Raw genomic sequence first — 20,570 nt, 5'->3', positions numbered from 1 at the left:
GTGAAAATATCACTTTTAAAAGTGCATATCCTGTTAACAAATTCCCAAATCATTTTATTGATTCAACCAAGACTCGTGTTTGTGGCTAAAGCATAAATTGGAGAAAAAAATACTTCAAAACTTACACCTCAAACTTAAAAAATGCTTGCTATTTCCTCAGGAGGAGGATGAGATGGCCAATCAGGGTTCTACTAGTGTAAATATTTTTAATGACGGTATACTCCTTCACCATTCTGTTGTTCGGGTACGCCCATACCATTCCAACAGAGAAAAACTGTTTTTAACATAAATATTTAAGTAATTAAAATATTCCACTCACATTGTAATTGTTAGTTTAAAACTATTATGTGGATGTCATGGATTGTCAGTCCAACTCAAGGTGTCCAAAAAAATTCACATCAGCCTCCCCTTGTACTGTAAAATAAATTCAACACGCTTGCCCTTTATAGAATTAATGCAAAAACATGTTTATAACCAATAAATAACGGTAGAGACCCTGTTTTTATAAACGTGATATCTGCTTTGCTTTTGTGGCACAGTCGATGCCATGGGTCAGACAGTTGACGGTTCGCCGACCACCACTGAGGAACGCACTCTCCCTGTCTGTTTCATTACTTCACGATCACAGCCGGGTGTAGACAATGATCAGTTAGGGGGAAATCAGATTTTCAACATTTTACGCCATTTATAATTCTATAATATTCTGTATATGCAACAAATATTTCCACCAACACGTTTCTGTGTCTTTACGCCACACAACCAATAAACAAAATATACCGACATGGTTTACGTTTTCAACACCACAATAAATAGACTGTCAGTCTCGACAAACAGAACACATCCCTCCCTACCTTGTAGCCTTACCCACACACTTATCACCTTTTTTTCTAAAACCTAAAGTGGTTCTTCTGCTGTCCCCGTAAAATAACCCTTTGAAGAACCCTTTTTGGTTCCAGCTAGAACCCTTTTGGGTTTCATGTAGGACCCATTCTACAGAGGGTTCTACGTGGAACCAGGGGTTCTACGTGGAACCAAAAACGGTTCCTCTTGGAATCAAAAACGGTTCTCCTATGCAGGCAGCCAAACAATCCAGATGTCTCTATTCATTCATCAAATTGCCTCTGCTCATGTCACGACTTCCGCCGAAGTTGTTCCCTCTCCTTGGTCGGGCGGCGTTCGGCGGTCGACGTCACCGACCTTCTAGCCATCGCCGATCCACTTTCATTTTCCATTGGTTTTGTCTTGTCTTCCATCACACTGGTTCCAATTACATGTGTATTTAACCCTCTGTTTCCCCCCATGTCCTTGTCGGTAATTGTTTGTTGTAGTGCTTGTGCACAACATGCTGGTATTTTACGGGTTTTGTTTGACCCATTTATTGTATTATTCTGTTGACGGCTGTAACGACTTTCCTCTTCTTCTGACGAGGAGTAAGAGATATCGGACCAATGTGCAGCGTGGTAAGTGTCCATTTTAATATATAAAACTGAACACTACAAAAATACAAAATAACAAAGTGACTGAACAAAACGAAAATCGAAACAGTCCCGTATGGTACAGACACAGGAAACAACCACCCACCAAAAACCAATGAAAAACAGGCTACCTAAATATGGCTCCCAATCAGAGACAACGACTGACACCTGCCTCTGATTGGGAACCATACTAGGCCAAACACAAGTATAACCATAGAACAAAACATAGATAAACAACATAGAATGCCCACCCCAACTCACGCCCTGACCAAACTAAAATAAAAGACATAAAAAAGGATCTAAGGTCAGAACGTGACAACAGCGGTATATGGTTATTAAACACGACCGTTGTAAATCAGTTTCCGCTCTCCTGCGCCTGACTTCTCTGCCGCCAGTAGCATCACATTACAGCTCAGTTTGGATTAATAGATTTAAAAAAATACATATACTGTGTGTGTGTGTGTGTGTATATATATAATTGTAAAAGTGACCAGGTTGCACAATAAAGTTGGGGACTTATTTCCATTGTGGTCCTTACATTTGCTGCAGGACTGAATGCAACATCTAATTTATACATCTCCATCTAGCTTTCTGGGGTCACCTTATGTTTTAACATAGCTACATCTATGGGCTTTTATGTTTTGCTGTTGTGTGTAATGTGCGGTATGTTCGGTGTCAGTAAACTTCGGCAAAAAAGCGTAATGAAATTGTTTCCAGCAGCACAGTTACAGTCACCAACGCTCTGGTTAACACAAACTGCCTACCCAGCTCTGCTAGGGTGAGTAAAATGGTCAGAGTGGTCTCATTTGTGTCTGGATGTAGCTAGCAAGCTAACCAACATTATCTTGGGTGCTTCACTTCCGTTGTAAGGCCAGAATGCTCAAATCAACCCTACTCCATGGCCGGAACGTCCAGTGTGCGCTCCGAGAGCGAAACGGTCTGGATTTACAAACTGACAATACGCTGAATTTATGAGCGCAGGCACTCCAGATTGAATTTAACTAGGCAAATCAGTTAAGAACAAAATCTTATTTTCAAGGACCCCGGTCTTTTTATTTTATTTATTTTACCGTTATTTTACCAGGTCAGTTGACTGAGAACACGTTCTCATTTGCAGCAACGACCTGGGGAATAGTTACAGGGGAGAGGAGAGGGATGAATGAGCCAATTGTAAACTGGTCTCCTGTGTGCCCGGCCCGCACGACACAGGGATTCTTTAGCTAAATATCCCAGTACTGTACTGCCGACCGTAACGTTGTACAGCACTATATTTTCCATTTCATTCCAACAGAAACTCTGAGGGTTTTGTTTTTTGTTTTTCTCGGAATAGGAACACCATAATATTAATCAAATTAATTAAGCCAAATTTCTTAAAATCAATCCCATATACAATGTTATTACAAAAAAGGTTTTAAATTCTCTGGTAATGCCAATATGGAAGACTATCAAATGCTTCTCAAAGATGACCTCATCTTTTTAAATTTTCCTCAAACTTCTGTTTTGCTTCAATTAAAAAGGCTTCCATCTTCTCAATCAACAGTAGCCTAGGCTAAGGCTCCTCTGTTGCTCTCTCTCACCTCAGCAGCAGGTGCAGGTGCACTCAAGGCATGAGAGAATAGTGCTGATGTACAAATTCGGGGTGTAGGCTTTGATAGACAGCCTCTCCTGGTCATTTTGGACTGTTATTTATCGGCTTTTAACATTTTTAGTTGCCAAATGCTGGCAATTAACAGCTAAGGGAATCCTTGGCGCATTTTCCCATCAGAGTTGTGTTTCCATCAAACTTACTTGTGGTGGATAAAAGGCTGTGTAAATACATAGTGCACTTAAAATAAAAACTTTTGCTGTTAAATTCCCATGTACCAAATAAAAAAGACAAGTTAAATGGGTTTCCAAAGCATTCAACTCCAGGTTTACTGATGGTTTTGACACAAAAAAAATTGCGTAGATATAGAGAATGTGCCCACTCTTGTTTTGGCACGTGTACTCTAGCCAACAGCTTGCAGATACAGTGCAGATATAGCCTACAACATGATGAGATTATTATGGACAAAAGTGCAAGATCATTTTTATTTGTAAAATTGCAGCCAAGCATCGATCATCATGTCAACAGAATAAGACCCTTGATATTTATTGGAAAGGAGCATCAAACTCATCACTGTGCACTTTCACCACCCTGTGAAGTTCGTCATAATTGATTTAATTATCAGACATGTAGACATTTTTTATCAGACATGTAGGCTACTTTACTCACATGAAATGGTTGCATGTGTTGGATTTGACATTTTGAACATTGAGATATTAAAGACATGATATATCAGACGCATAGTATATTAAGGAGTGAAAGAAGTTAAGGGTTCTCTGTAGAAAGCCAAATGGCTTTGGAATGTGTTGGGTGGACGAGAGGAGAGCAACGTGTTGATATAGGGAAAACAGATGGACATTTGTGGATTAGGTGAAGGAGGAGGTGAGGACATATTCCCTTAAGAGAGTTTGGTATCCTGTTACTCTTTTACTGTTGAACCATTTGACGTAAGGATTGGAGAGAATGAGAAGTGTCTTAAGTGGGATGTATATAACTGTGATGGTGAGAAATGTTTTGCTGTCTGAATACAGCTGTACAGAACATTTTGGGAAGAATTAAGAATTAAACTTGGTTAAAGCTTCTCTAGTGTCCATGAGTTATTTACTCTGAAAAATAAGAACCTAACACATGGAAACCTGGTTAATGTCTAGCCATGTTGAGGATGCTGGAATTATATTTTGGGATGAACGTACGTATGCCTACATGAGACTTATGAAGTAGCCTAATCAGATAAACATTGTGACTGGTTGTATTTACCACATATATAAAAGGTAATACATTTAAAAAGTTAAATTATCAATATTTAGGCTATATTGAAGCGTTAGGTTCTAGGTGCGCGAGGAATAGTCGTTCAGATTGGAGAGGAGACAGTGTGTGTTAAGCTTTCCTTAATAACTGGGCCTGCTTGGAGCACATGTGACCACATTATTATAGGAAGATTTGGGGGAATGATGAACTGCAACAGACAGTGCATTCAGTATCAGAAGTAAAAATCCAGCCAGACTGGCCTGCTACTGTGCCTTTCTAGACCTTATAAACTGAGTAGTAGACCCACAACGGATCCAAATCATTTTGTGCCATTATTCAAATGACATTTTCACTGCGGCCTAGAGTAGGCTAGAATGTTGTACTCGCTTGCAAACAAGAATGTAATTATTCATTGCATTGTGTTATTGTAGGCTAGTCTAAGTAGGACAATTGTACTGTCCCTAAACAAAATCAATAAGGGCAATTTTTTTTTTTTGCATGTGTGTCTTCACTGTTATTTCATGCGCAATGATGCACCTTGTCTCTCCTCTGCTTATCAGCTATTCCTATTTGTTATTGTCGATTCATATAAAAAATGTTTGCTGCTTTGAATGTTTTTTATGTGTGGTATGATTGCTAGTTAACATATCGCCAATCTGGACAAACAATCCATCTACCACTAATGTCAGTATGAATGGTGTATAGAGTGCAAGATAGACTGGTATATTGACCTGTTGTATAGTAAAAGTTAGCACACGATAAAGTGCAGTGCATAAGGGAAGTACCAAAACACATTGATATAGGAGAGGCGCATGCAAGCAGATGAGGAAATCTGGGTAGAAAGGAAGAAATTCTATAGTTAAACGTGCAAAAAAGAGACCGTAAACCAGGGAAAAAATACACCACCCTCCACTGTGCCCAATAAATTAAACACACAATCTTCCCTAAAAAACACAAAGTTTGACAACCCTCCCCTATTTTGGACAGCATTTGGTCTGTTTCATGTACCTGGGAGGAACGAACTGTTGGGGGTCTTGAGTGAGAGATCCATTGATTCTTGTAGTTTACACTTCAGCTGCATCACGATGTGTTCCTAATACAGGACAGACATTATTATTTAGTCCACTCTCACATTCTACTTTACCACAACCTGGTCTAAATGCTGTGCACCAGGAGTTCATAAATTAGGTGCTTCTTACGTGTATTTTGGTTTGTTTTCAAGGCGCAAATATCTAAATTCAGCATGTGCAAACATATTTGCTATGGTGACCTGTGGAAACATGCAGATCCCAAGAGAAGTACTAACCTAAACCCATCTGAAAATGCACCCCTAACCTGCTGTGTGAAAGCAGAAATGACAATAGCAACAGCACTTGAGTACATTTACCTTTAGCAAACATCAATCAGTCTGCTGTGTAAACTGAAGGGTTGTTACATATACAGACATTACACAACTGTACTTCATTTGAATACTAACATACATGTCAAATGCTGCTATTTCAGGGGATGTATTTATTTGAGATTTGCAGAGATTTTGCAGCATTCCATTTGAACATCTATGTAAAAGTGTATTTTTATGGTATTGTGATGTTGCTACTGCAAAGAAAGATGTTATATATACCACGTCAAATCCTTTTTTAACTCCATCCATATGACTCTGATACATGGCTGATTCAGAAATGACGGTAATGCTTTTGAATCAGCACTTTTATAAAGCTTTGAACTAAAGTGGTACCAACTGATAAACAATACTGAAAGTATTACATCTGTGCACCTAATGTGGGTTATATAACAAAATTAGGGATGATCTATTTTGTCAGCTGTCCAGCCAAAATGTATATATTAAACTGTTGTACTACTACTACTACAACTACTGTCCAATGTCCATGAAGCTAAGTGAAAATATTGCAGTTTTAAAGCTCATTTCCTGAAATTCTACACATTTTGCTATCTGGGCCCTGCATGCCCATTTGGTAATCTGACCCTGAATGTGTCAAACCTTCAGGTTGGTTAAACAACCCAGCATATCTTCCTTGGCCTTCTGGAAAATGTTGTTATTCTTCATGTGATGATGTAGCTCATCTTTCATCCTTTTCAGAGAATCTTTTCCTTTATGCTCTGATGCCCCTAACAAACAGTCAACATATTGTTTCCATAACCATTGTAAAACGTTATTCTTTTATTAATACATTCTAAATAATTTTGAAAATGTGTTACTTCCCAAATATCATTATCCATTTTTTGACTAGGCCACAATACTTTATCTCAGATAATACATTTTAATCCTAAAGAGTCTATTGATGTGCCGGTGCATCAATCTAAGTAACATAATGTTTTTTTTAAACATAAACATCTGTTATTTTAAGACTTACTTATATAGCATCGACGCATGGAGTCCTTGACTGACTCGGTTAAAGTGGAGTAGATTTTTTTTTTCTTCTCACAGAGGTCACAGATTAGTTTTGCCTTCAACACAGTTTCCTTTCAGATAGAAAAACATATTAAAGAAGAGTCCTTTAAGTTGAAGGCATAGTTTACCCAAATTACAAGTGGTTTACAGTCTGGTTTGGTTTAAATGGCTACTGTCTCCAAAAGCTTACTTTTTGCCCAAACCCCCAACAACATTTTTTGGGGGGGGTTAGGTACAGTGCCTTCAGAAAGTATTCACACCCCTTCACCTTTTCCACATTTTGTGTTAGACTGCTAAAAAAAAATATTAAGATGAGATTTTGTGTCACGGATCTAAACACAATACCCAATAAAGTCAGTGGAATTTTGTTTGTAAAACATTTTCTAAATTAAAGATGCAATATTTAACTTTTCGGGACGAACCTAACAAATTCACATAGAAATTTGAGTTAGATCTGTCATTCTCATTGAAAGCAAGTCCAAGAAGCGGTAGATCGGTTCTACATGTACTATTTCTATGCTTCCTGTGCTTACGTTTTTTTGTGTCTTTTACTTTGGGTTTTGTCCACTAGCTTCAAACAGCTCAAAATACATTTCACAGGGTTTTAGATGGTACAATGATTCTATACACAATTACTGCTTGTTTTGTCACAAACTGAAGTTAGGCAAACTATTGGAATTTTAGCAACCAGGAAATAGTGGAGGCATTTCTGCATATTGCATCTTTAATAAAAAATGAAAGCTGAAATATCAATAAGTATTCAAACCCTTTGTTATGGCAAGCCTACGTAAGTTCTAGAGTAAAAATCACATAAGTTGCATGGACTTACTATGCGTTAAATAATAGTGGTTGACATGATTTTGAATGACTAACTCATCTCTGTACCCCACACAATTATCTGTAAGGTCCCTCAATCAAATAGTGAATTTCAACCACAGATTCAACCACAAAGACCAGGGAGTGTTTTCAATGCTTCACAAAGGTCCCCTATTGGTAGATGTGTGAAGAAAAAAAAGTATATGAGCATTGTGAAGTTATGAATTACAATTTGGGTGATCAATACAACCAGTCACTACAAGGATAAAGGTGTCCTTCCTAACGCAATTGCCGGAGAGGAATACAACTGCTTGGGGATTTCACTATGAGGCTAATGGTGATTTAAAAAAATGTAGTGGTTGTTTAATAGTTCTGATATGAGAACTGAGGATAGATCAACCACGTTATAGTTACTCTACAATACTAACCTAAATGACAAAGAAAAAAGGAGGAAGCCTGGACAGAATAAAAATTATCCAAAACATGCATCCTGTTTGCAACAAGGCACTTAAGTAATACTACAAAAACTGTGGCAAAGAAATTAACATTTTGTCTTGAATACAAAGCGTTTTGTTTGAGGCAAATCCAACACATCACTGAGTACCACTCTTCATATTTTCAAACATGGTGGTGGCTGTATCATGTTATGAGTATGCTCATCTGTCACGACTTCTATCGAAGGTAACTCCTCTCCCTGTTCGCTCGGCGTCGCCGGTTTACTAGCCGCCACCGATCCATTTGTCATTTTCTGGTTGTTTTGTCTGTGTTCCGTTTCACACCTGGTTTCAATTGCATTTATTTCTGTGTGTATATAGGGCACCTGTTGCCTGCCTTAATTCGTGCGGGATTAAGTTTGTGTGTATTTGCGCGCAATTATTTTTGATGTTTCTTGTTTTCGTTATTACGTACGTGTAGTTAAGTTTCGGAACTGTGGTTGTTCCTCCGTGTGTTGGCACGAGTTTCTGTATTGTTTTCACTATTTAGGCACTTGTATGTAGTGTCGGAACTGTGGTTGTTCCTCCGTGTGTTGGCACTAGTTTCTGCTCCTTCGAGAGCGTAGATTTGGATTTTCGTCTGTGCCAATTTTGTATTGGTCGACTATGTATATATAATTATATATTCAACACGCTTCTCAGAAATCCCTGCTCTCCTGCGCCTGACTCCTACACCTCTCACCGAGACGCACCTTATCACATCATCGGAAAGGACTAGGGAGTTTTTTGGGGATGAAAATAAAGTGAATACAGCTAAACACAGGCAAAATCCTAGAGGAAAACCTGGTTGTCTTCTTTCCAAAAGACACTGGGTGACAAATTCACCTTTCAACAGGAAACTGGAGTAGTTTACCAAGACGACGTTGAATGTTCCTGTGGCCTAGTTAGTTTTAACTTAAAATCTGCTTGAAAAATCGATGCCATGAATTGAAAATTGATTTCTAGCAATGATTATCAACCGCAGCCGTGTGAAGTAGGGGTGCTGAAGGTGCTGCAATTTATAATTATTTATTTAACACAGTGCTTTATTTAGCACTGTAGGCTGGCAAAAAAAATGTATCAGCACCCCCGTTCAAAAATGTATAGCAAATAATTGAACAATCCAGGTGTGCAAATCTCTTTGAGATTTACCCCAAAAGACTGACAGCTGTAATCGCTAACAAAGGTGATTCCAACATGTATTGACTCAGGGGGTTGAATACTTATCTAATCAAAAGTGTTTTTTTTTCACCGATTTCATTATAAAACGTTAGAATTGTTCTTTTCAATATTTTGTGTAGATCATTGACCAAAAATTACAAAATATATTTTAATCCCACAAAGTTACACAACAAAATGTGAAACATTCAAGGGGTGTGAATACTCTGAAGGCAAAGGACAGTATGAGTGTGGGGAGGGGGGATATGTCAGTGTTGCATTTTCAAAAAAAAAAAATGTCTTACCTCTGTCTTGAGGAATGTCAGATGCAGTGACACTTCCAGGTGCTCCCCAACCAAGCTGTTTGTGTCAAGGGTGAAATGATCAATCTGCTCCCTGATTGGGCCACGTTTGCCCTCATTTCTGAAAAACAATATTTCCAAATCAGAAGCACAGTTACCAGATTTGATTGAATTCCTGTCTTTAAAGAAATCTAGTTTTTTACTGACAATGATTAAATGACTTACGGGAAATGTATCTTAAACTCTTCATCAATGAGCTTGATCATACATGAGGCTAAACTCTCATTAAGGTTTATTCCTCTTCTCCTTTCCTTTTTCCCTTTTGGTTTGTGAACACCGCCATTATTGCATAAAGACTTCATTATTTGATACCCACCGCCTTTTTTCCCTTTCTGGGAATAAAGAAATGATAAAAAATATATATTTTTAACAGCATAGAATTATTCAAGTCTATATCTGTGGGAGCCAATGCATGCTATCGCCAGAGAAATGTGAAAATCCAGAGACTCAACACACGGTAATTAAATGTATATCAAGTGGCTTTCGAAAGTATTCACCCCCTTGGCATTTTTCCTATTTTATTGCCTTACAACCTGGAATTAAAATGTTTTTTGGGGGGGGGGTTGTATCATTTGATTTACACAACATGCCTACCACTTTGAAGACGCAAAATATTTTTTTACTGTGAAACAAACAAGAAATAAAACAAAAAAACTAAAAACTTGAGCATGCATAACTATTCACCCCCCCCCCCAAAGTCATAACTTTGTGGAGCCACCAATTACAGCTGCAAGTCCCTTGGGGTATGTCTCTATAAGCTTGGCACATCTAGCCACTGGGATTTTTGTCCATTCTTCAAGGCAAAACTGCTCCAGCTCCCTCAAGTTTAATGGGTTCCGCTGGTATACAACAATCTTTAAGTCATACCACAGATTCTCAATTGGATTGAGGTATCGGGTTTGACTAGGCCATTCTAATACATTTAAATGTTTCCCCTTAAACCACTCGAGTGTTGCTTTAGCAGTATGCTTAGGGTCATTGTCCTGCTGGAAGGGGAACCTCTGTCCCAGTCTCAAATCTCTGGAAAACTGAAACAGGTTACCCTCAAGAATTTCCCTGTATTTAGTGCAATCCATCATTCTTTCAATTCTGACCAGTTTCAAAGTCCCTGCCGATAAAAAACATCCCCACAGCATGATGCTGCCTCCAGCATGCTTCACTGTGGGGATGGTGTTCTCGGGGTGATGAGAGGTGTTGGGTTTGCGCCAGACATTTTCCTTGATAGCCAAAAAGCTAAATTTTAGTCTCACCTGACCAGAGTACCTTCTTCCATATGTTTGGAGAGTTTCCCACATGCCTTTTGGCAAACACCAAATATGTTTGCTTATTTTTTTCTTTAAGCAATGCCTTTTTTTCTAGCCACTCTCCCATAAAGCCCAGCTCTGTGGAGTGTATGGCTTAAAGTGATCATATGGACAGATACTCCAATCTCTGCTGTGGAACTTTGCAGCTCCTTCAGGGTTATCTTTGGTCTCTTTGTTGCCTCTCTGATTAATGCCCTCCTTGCCTGGTCTGTAAGTTTTGGTGGACTGCCCTCTCTTGGCAGGTCTGTTGTGGTGCCATATTCTTTACATTTTTTTAATAATGGATTTAATGGTGCTCCGTGGGATGGTCAAAGTTTTTTATATTTTTTTATAACCCAACCCTGATCTGTACTTCTCTACAACTTTGTCCCTGACCTGTTTGGAGAGCTCCTTGGTCTTCATGGTGCTGCTTGGTGGTGGTTCCCCTTGCTTAGTGGTGTTGCAGACTCTGGGGCCTTTCAGAACTGGTGTATATATACTGAGATCATGTGACACTTAGATTGCACACAGGTGGACTTTAACTAATTCTGTGACTTCTGAAGGTAATTGGTTGCACCAGATCTTATTCAGGGGGTTCATAGCAAAGGGGGTGAAGACATATGCACTCACCACTTTTCCGGGGGGGTTTTTGTTACATTTTTTGAAACAAGTTATTTTTTTCACTTCACCAATTTGGACTATTTTGTGTATGTCTATTACATGAAATCCAAATAAAAATCAATTTCAATTACAGGTTGTAATGCAACAAAATAGGAAAAACGCCAAGGGGTGTGAAAACTTTTGCAAGGTGCTGTAATAACCTTTCACTCATGTCTGGTTTGGATAATGATGACTTGTGCATGTCACTTTGATTTATTGTGTGTTCTTGAGTGGCCCAGGAGTTCATGTTTTGAAGCGCAGACTCTGAGTCACGAGGGACAGACAAGTGCTTCTGTTGATGGTGTTGGTCTGGTTTTGCAGGATTGACGATTTTCAGTTAGATGGTTTCTGTCCCGCTCTAAGTTGCCTACTGCTCTGCAGGTTTTGGAGTGCCAGGTAGATCGGATAGAGGACATGTCTGTGAGATGGCTGGGCTGGATATTGCAGAACTTGAGGTTGTGTTCAAGGTTGTTTTTAAATAGCTTTTTGGGTTGGCCTGTCTTTCAGTGCCCTTGCTGCAGCTCGCCAAAGAAAATCCTTATTGGGAGATGGTTTTGGGGCACCCCAGGTATGTGAAGTGGTCAACATTTCGGAGCTCTGATGCGTTGAGGTAGATCCCTTGCGCACAATCATCGGCAAAGAAGGCCTAGATGCTCTTGTGTTTTGGTCTTTGCTTGTAGCCTACACAGGTTGTAGATCGAATCATCATCCCTGTGGCTGTTGTAGATGCCTTTGTTGAGGTACTTAGTGGCATTGTTGAGGATGGCAATGGGGGGAAAAAAGAGGTTGAACAGCACCAACCCAAGCATAAATTCTTGCTTGATGACATTGGAGATGGTGAAGACTTCAGAGATGTCACCACCACACAAGTTCTTCCAAAACCCCTACGTGTTTACAGTGTCAAAAGCCTTGGTGAGGTCGATAAACATGCAATAGAGGTCCATGTTTTGCTAGATCGTTTTTTTTTTACTAGCCTGGTTGTAAATATCACTCTCCCCCTACTGACATTCGAAAGATGCGAACACCCGCAAAATTGTGATTTCTCCAAATGATCAGTGATTAAATATCTGCACACCAGAACAACGTTCCTCGTTAGTCATCGTATACCACAGTCTGTTGACAGAGGCAGCCAATACCAGTTGTCACGTGCATCTGTCCACGAGAGATTACTCAACCATTTACTTCAGTCTGAATCTATCTCATGCTAACATGAGCTACAAGAAGTAATCAATTCGATTTTGGAATCCTGCTTGAGTCTCTTGATTTTCAGCTTCTCTGGTGCTAGCAAAAACTGACTAACACGTATGAGGGGAAAAGTGTCTATTAAAGTTAAAGTAGCTTACTGGTGCTATCACTTTATTCATTAATTTCTCACATGATTCTTCAGACTGTTTAACTCCTTTTGAGAGGCATCGTTCAAAAGCCGTATAAGTCTTATCCAAAGTTTGACCAATGGACTTGATCTTATCCTTGAGTCTCTGTTCCAGAACCTGGCACACCTCTTCTTTGCTGTCTGTCTGAAATCCAAACTCAACATAATCAAGTGATGTCAAAAGTGGCTGTACCCTTTCTAATTTTCTTTACTCACAGACAGATGGCCTGACATTCTCTGATGCAGAGCAGAATTCATGGTTCCTTCTATTAAGGCAAGTTGTCCAGATCCTAAGGCAGGAAAGCATCCCCAAACCATCACACCACCACCACCATGCTTGACCATTGGAATAAGATTCTTACATTGGAATGCAGTGTTCTGTTTTCACCAGGCATAATGGTACTCATGTCATCCAAAAAGTAATACTTTGTCTCATCTGTCCACAGAACATTCTTCAAAGACTCTTGATGATCATTCAGGTGCTTCCAGGTGCTGTTTGGCAAAATGTAGTAACATTTTGGGATGGGATTGGTCCCAGTAAGAACCTCATACCAACAGTCAAGCATGGTGGTGGTAGTGTGATGGTTTTGGGATGCTTTGCTGCCTCGGGATCTGGAAGACTTTCCTTAATTGAAGGAGCCACGAATTCTGCTCTGAATCAGAGCATTCTACAGGATAATGTCAGGCCATTTGTCTGTGAGCTGAAATGCCGCTGAAATGCCGGGTCATGCAGCAAGACAATGATTAAAATAAAGCAACACATTTTACGTTTTGGAATGGCATAGACAAAGTCCAGACCTAATCCCAATTGAGATATTGTGGCAGGACTTGAAGCAAGCAATTCATGTTTGAAAACTCACAAATGTCGCTGAGTTAAAGCAGTTCTGTATGCAAGAGTGGGCCACAATTCCTCCACAGCAATGTGAGAGACTGATCAACAACTACATGAAGCATTTGTTTGCAGTCATTGCAGTTAAAGGTGGCACAACCAGCTATTGAGTGCAAGAGGATAATTACTTTATACACAGGAATTGGGTGTTGCATAACTTAGTTAAATAAAATAAGTATAGATTTTTTTGTTATTTGCAAACTCAGGTTCCCTTTATCTAATATTAGGTTTTGGTTGAAGATCTGATAACATTCAGTATAAAAAAACATGCAGAAATCGAGAATATCAGAAAGGGTTAGTGTTAATTATGAGAAAAACAATTGTTCTGCTGGAAGTACAATACCTTGTCGCTGCTTTTGGCTCCTTGTATCAGAGAGAGGATCCCATAGGCTCCAGAAACATAACCTGAAGTCTTTGTGCTACGATCATTGAGATTTCTGATAAATTCCTGAAGTTTGGGTATTTCTGCAACATCAGTTAAAAATGTGATTTATTTCTTCCTTTGGTTGGTGTCATTGTTATTTTGATTCTAGTATTGATCCTGGATTCAAGTCTTGATCGTTTCATTTTCCTATTTCTGTTTCAGTTTGATTAAGAAATGTATTGATTATGAGCATAATCCTAGTTATGCATACATATCTCAAGTCAGGATTCAGCACTTAGTAGTAGTCAAAAGTGCAAGATATTCTTCGCCTAGAAGATGAATCTGCTTACAATATAGTGAAATGTTTAAGAGGATATGAGGATAGCTTGGCATGCTGTATGTATACACATTACCTGTCACACCCTGTTTCACCTGTCTTTGTGATTGTCTCCACCCCCCTCCAGGTGTCGCCCATCTTCCCCATTATCCCCTGTGTATTTATACCTGTGTTCTCTGTTTGTCTGTTGCCAGTTCATTTTGTTTCGTCAATCCTACCAACGGTTTTCCCTCTGCTCCTGGCTCTTGATTGTTCCTTTCTAGTTTTCCCGGTATTGACCATTCTGCCTGCCCTGACCCTGAGCCTGCCTGCCGTCCTGTACCTTTGCCCCACCTATCTGGATTACTGACCTCTGCCTACCTTGAGTATGCCTGCTGTCCTGTACCTTTGCCCCATCTATCTGGATTACTGACCCCTGCCTACCCTGAGCATGCCTGCTGTCCTGTACCTTTGCCCCATCTATCTGGATTACTGACCCCTGCCTGCCCTTGACCTGTCTTTTGCCTGCCCCTGTTGGACTAATAAACTGTTTTTAATTTGAGATTGTCTGCATTTGCGTCTTACAGGAAATATTTGATAGAAATCAACCACCTGCATTATTGACTATCATATTGTACATGTTACACTTGGAGTTGTTCTTGACTAGGACATATTGCATGTTTCAATTTGACAGATATTACATATTGAAATAGGTATTCTGCTTAGGTGAAGTGTGTTGCTGCGTAAAGCAATTTACAATACAATACACACAAATAAGAAAGCATAAGCATATGTTAACAGGAAACAATTAGATATATAATCAGTCTCTATGTCTTAGAATCGAAAACACATTCAGTTATTGTACCTGTCTCTTCTTGTTGCAAATGCTTTTCCTTTTGGTATTCCTTGGAACTCACAGTAAACACCTGAAGGAAATCCTTTCCCCCACTGAAGTGTTTCTGAAAGGTGTTTATGAGACAATGACAGCCAATTAAATCATGTCCACACACTGACATTTTGCAAGGTGTAAAAATGTATATTCATTGTGCTCATGCAAGCAGTTGTGCTTCAACTAAATTAAATTAATAAAATAAAAAGCTGGATTTAGAAGAATTTGACTAATAAATACCCTATTAGAAAATGGTTCTTACCTTATCATAAATAAAAATGACTCTACACTCGAAGAGAAAAATGTGTTATCTAGAACCTAAAATGGTTATTTGGCTGACCCCATAGGAGAATCCTTTGAGAACCCTTGTTGATTCCAGGTAGAACTGTTTTGGGTTCCATATGTAACCATTTCCACAGAGGGTTCTACATGGAACCCAAAATGGTTCTACTTTGAACCAAAACGGGTTAGACTTCAGACCAAATAGGGTACGGGGACATACGGGGACAGCCTAAGAAACCTTTTGGAACCCTTTTTTCTAATTCCTCAGTCTATTGGTTTGTTGTCTTATTAGACAACACATTTGTAAATAAATAATAAATAATAATAAATATATAATAATTCTGTTGACAAGTCACAGAACGCTCCTTTATGTCAGACATAACTTACCTTCATTTCTTTTTGTTTGTTGAATTTGACCCTCACTTGCTTCTTTGTTGTTTCATTTCTGAGCAAAATACAGGTACGTGCATCAGGCTTTTGATCCTCCTCAATGTCGTCTGTCTTGGTGCAGATGAAACTGATGTTTCGACATTCTCCACCAGGCCCGATGAGGCTAACGGTGCTGTCTAAAATCTCCCATGATTCCTTTTCTGAAGTTGCTCTTGCAATGTCGCTCACAATCCACACAGCAGAGCAGTTTCCAACAAACTGTAGAAGTGTAACGTTAACTAAGAACGTTCCAACAGTAAAGGTATAATATACACAATATACTATTCATAACATATATAGCTTTCATAAGCCTACATAATATGTATATATTAATCAATTGTATTTAAATATAAATAAACTAAAATAAATAGATATAGCCAGCCATTTGGACCTGTACCTATGATATTGATACTAACCTATGATGTTGATCTAACATCAACCAAATTAGAAGCTGCATGAATACAATTCTAAACAGAACATGGGATCATCATCAATAAGAATTATCAATAATTACCGATTTCCACATCTCATCTCTGCTCTTGTTGCTGTCTCCATTGCCTGGAAGATCAACCAGCACAACATGCTCCAGCAGGTCTTTGGAGTTTGGCACCTTGATGGTTATACACTTCACAAGCGGCCAATACTGTCTTTTAAATGTATCACTCTGTGTGTCACTCCGTGTGTAACAAGTTATCTTTTCAGAGAGTTCTTCAGCCTAAAATTGTAATAAAGCATCATTATATGCAATGATGAAAAACAAAATATCTTAAAAGATGACAAAGATCATGGAACCTAACAGATGTAGTAAGTTGCAATCAGACCTGGTTGCCGACCTAAAATGTTTTTGTTAACCAAACGATTTTTTCACGAAAGTAACTTACTGTATCACATAAAAATATTTTCTTGACTGATAAACGAAACTCTGGAATTTCTCTGAAGTGCATTCTGTCCATTAATTCTTCTAAGGTTGCCCCACGTCCATCTTTTCCATACAAAACTGATATCTTTTCATCATCGTCATCATCATCATCATCCCTTTCCTGGTCTTCATCATTTCCATCCTCATAAGATCTGTCTCTGAAGATGGACCATAGCTCCTCTTTCCATTCCTAATAAAAATGTCAAACCACAACAAATGTGCAATGCATAATATGTTATGAAACCACCTAGCCAGCTTACTACTTACGCCACACTAGCAATGCAATGTCTAGGCCATATGGAGTTGTTTTAAGTTACCATGGATAATTTAGCTTTTTTTTAAAAATTTTTTAAACTAGGTATAAAAAATGTATAAAAACATTATTTGTTACAAAACTACTTCCATCCATTTTTTTACCGGTACAGGGTTACCTTCAGACAAGTCTTATAAAGCTTGTGGGCGCTGTTGTATGTGTTCATGAGAGTCTCAGCTTTCGATGGTGAGGTCATATTAATTTGTAGCCCAAACCGTTTGGACTCTACAAACAGAAGTTGGCACATCGGCGGTATCGACTTCAGATGAGTCCTGTGAAGCTTGTGGGGGTTGTAGAGAAAACCGGAGAACACCATCAAGTTTTTAGCCCAAACCGCTCAGACGCTACAGACGTTTTCACGAGAAGAACGATTTTCGGGATGTCTTCTGATCTGATAAACAATGCTGTAGCTCTGCCTCCTTCCAACGAAGATGTGGTGGATTGAGACGCAGCCCATGCACAAAATCAGATATCTTTAGCTTAAACAGACAGATGTTGATGGGGTTTTTATTATGCTAATTAGATTGACTCATGGGCATGCCAATCGACAAGCCTGACACAGCACCTGGACCCGGTTGCTACGGCCCCTAGGGATGAGGGGTGGAAGTGTAGTGTCTATCTGTGACCTACCACTAATCTACCTATCTACACCATACACATGGAACACACTCTCAATTGAGTATCCAAAACACATGCTGTATAAGAAACTGCACACTCTGACCCCATTTACACCTTGCATTATCCCTATCTGAACAGCTGTGATAGGATTACATTCTCAACATTGGCCTCGCTTTTACTTGCAATTACACCTGGTATTACTTACAATTACACCTGGTATTACTTACAATTACACCTGGTATTACTTACAATTACACCTGGTATTACTCGCAATTACACCTGGTATTACTCGCAATTACACCTGGTATTACTTGTAATTACACCTGGTATTACTTGCAATTACACCTGTGTTCGGATCTCACTTTCCCCTCCCATTTAAGACATCCGTATGCTTGCTGTGACTGTATGGACAGAGCAAACCATTGGATATTCCCTTAAATATTTTGATGTGCAACCTGGAATAAAAAATTAACAGGACCAGTTTTTATAGTGAGATACATTGTATTGTTGTTTCTTATATTGTTGCTTCTTTTAATAGAAGGTGTACATTGGGTCAATGACAGACCTCGATTCAGATATTCGTTTTAGTTACCTTGATATGTTTCAATTAAGCCTTTCATTAAATGTACTGTTCAACATGACACCACAAAACATTGTGAGATTAGGATATAAACAGATGAAACACATGCTATTACCTCCTCTGTCATGAACTCAATCTCTGCGATGTATTTAGAGTCCGAGTCTGTCATATTGGTCTCCACCTGAATCATGACCGAGGTGCACGCCCCTTGGTTTCCAGAGGGCAGCAGTTTCTTCTCACCCAAGATGGTGTTAATCAAGAAGCTCTTACCAGCTCCAGTCTTCCCAAAAACACCCACTATCTCTTTTTTGTCTTTCTCCAAAGTTTGGATTTTACCTCTGTTAGAAATGATAGACGAAAACAATTAAAGCAATTTAGTGGCCTGTATGAGTCTTTCTCCATGTGTTTTCTCTTCACATTTAAAAATACATACCTGAGGAAGTCAATGAGTTTGGTAGAAGGCAGATCATCAAGTTTGCTTTTGACACGTTGCATGATCTTCTTCACCTCTGTCTTGGTTTCAGTTTCTGTCAGAGTTAAACACAGGTCACCAACCAGCTATAATCTTGTTGTGTCAACATGTTTATAAAGGTGGAAAGGATATTACAGGGAAATAATGAGAGGAATGCACAGTGGCATTCAGATCTACTATATCAAAAACTGAGATAAAATGTTACTGTGTGTGGATGTTTTTACATTATGTGTTGAGTTAAAGGAGTACTCCACTGAAATAACCATACATTTATTACTGTTAGAGAGATGGCTACAAGAGCAGAACACTGGACTTAATAACAGCACTTTTGAGGTCTGAAAACATATGATGAACTTTTATTTTGAAGTCAACTGTAATTGTAGCTTCTCTAACTGTGCAACCTGTAAACAGCAGTGAACTGTCAGTCATGTACATTTGTAGGATTCTCAATTAAGAATGTCTACAATAAATTATGTTAAATGGTTGCAAATTAAAAGAGCGTTCGTAGTCATTTACACTCGTAAACCCGCGGATTTGGACACTCATAAGTCCCTAGAATGTAACTCAGTGGCTGTACAGTAATATGCTATACATGACGTCTGACCTCAGGGTCTCCACTTCACAGATCTGTAGGGGTTTTGACTGACAGAAGTTCTGAACTTGAGCACTGTGCGCGACAAGAAGTTGCCCCCATCCCTCCATCTAATTGGGCAACTTTTGCAATAAAAACATTGGTCTGAGTGAGGACAATGCTGTAAGTAAGAGGACTCAATGTTTTTAGAAAGATGAGATGATAATAAATACCGCTTTAATGTCATACAAGCAAGTCAAACACCCGTGAGTCCAAATGTGCACTTCACATTTCCATATCATGAAACTAATGTAATATACAGTGTCAACGTTTATGATCACTATGTTTGATGTACAGTTACAAGAGTACATGACATTATAATCTGGGTTGTCATGAACAGAATGAGCCTATGTTTGTTGTATGTATGTTGCACCTACCCCAAATGTTCAATATTATTCTTATCATGATACTAAATGTATCCAGAGTATTTTACGATTTTGTTATCAACAAATGCGGCAAAAAGTACAGCACATTTAAAACGCACATGAAATCAATCAGTGTAATGTTTGGATTAATTTGTGTTAGGTTGTCACACCCTGGCCTTAGTTATCTTTGTTTCCTTTATTATGTTTGTTATGTCAGGGTGTGACATGGGGATGGTTTGTGTTTGGGTGGTTATATGGTTAAGGGGTTGTTGGGTTTTGTGTGTGTGGTTTTGTGTTGAGTGAGTATGTCTAGGTATGTCTATGGTTTAGTGAGGGTTTCTAGTTATGTCTATGGTTGCCTGAGTGGTTTCTCAATCAGAGACAGGTGTCTTTCATTTGTCTATGATTGGGAGCCATATTTTAGGCGGCCATAGGCATCATGTGTTTGTTGGGTCATTGATTTTGACATTGTCTGTGTCTGTGTCTGTGTCTGTGTCTGTGTCTGTGTCTGTGTCTGTGTCTGTGTCTGTGTCTGTGTCTGTGTCTGTGTCTGTGTCTGTGTCTAGGTCTGTTTCAGGTTTGCATGTTTTGCATTTTGTCGGTTTTGGTTTCACGTTCTTAGATTTGTTGTTTTGCTTCGTTAGTTCCTCTCCTAAATAAA

General features: G+C 38.9%; 1 protein-coding gene across 1 annotated transcript in view; it reads right to left on the bottom strand.

Moving 5' to 3' along the window:
- Positions 1-20,570, bottom strand: part of LOC129832784 (nuclear GTPase SLIP-GC-like) — a 39,106-nt gene that overhangs the window by 17,053 nt on the left and 1,483 nt on the right. The window contains exons 3-15 of the mRNA XM_055896782.1: positions 18,875-18,968; positions 18,557-18,779; positions 16,893-17,120; positions 16,526-16,726; positions 15,970-16,230; positions 15,277-15,370; positions 14,075-14,196; positions 12,814-12,987; positions 9,693-9,859; positions 9,471-9,588; positions 6,681-6,789; positions 6,308-6,435; positions 5,317-5,401 (exon numbers count right to left, since the gene is read on the bottom strand). Coding sequence (XP_055752757.1) covers positions 5,317-5,401; positions 6,308-6,435; positions 6,681-6,789; positions 9,471-9,588; positions 9,693-9,859; positions 12,814-12,987; positions 14,075-14,196; positions 15,277-15,370; positions 15,970-16,230; positions 16,526-16,726; positions 16,893-17,120; positions 18,557-18,779; positions 18,875-18,968 — 2,004 coding nt within the window. The remainder of the gene's footprint in view (positions 1-5,316; positions 5,402-6,307; positions 6,436-6,680; positions 6,790-9,470; positions 9,589-9,692; positions 9,860-12,813; positions 12,988-14,074; positions 14,197-15,276; positions 15,371-15,969; positions 16,231-16,525; positions 16,727-16,892; positions 17,121-18,556; positions 18,780-18,874; positions 18,969-20,570) is intronic.

This window comes from Salvelinus fontinalis, chromosome 34, assembly GCF_029448725.1.
Source record: "Salvelinus fontinalis isolate EN_2023a chromosome 34, ASM2944872v1, whole genome shotgun sequence".
Lineage (NCBI taxonomy): Eukaryota > Metazoa > Chordata > Actinopteri > Salmoniformes > Salmonidae > Salvelinus > Salvelinus fontinalis.
The sequence above is the reverse complement of the archived record's forward strand: the minus strand, read 5'-3'. Positions and strand labels throughout refer to the sequence as shown.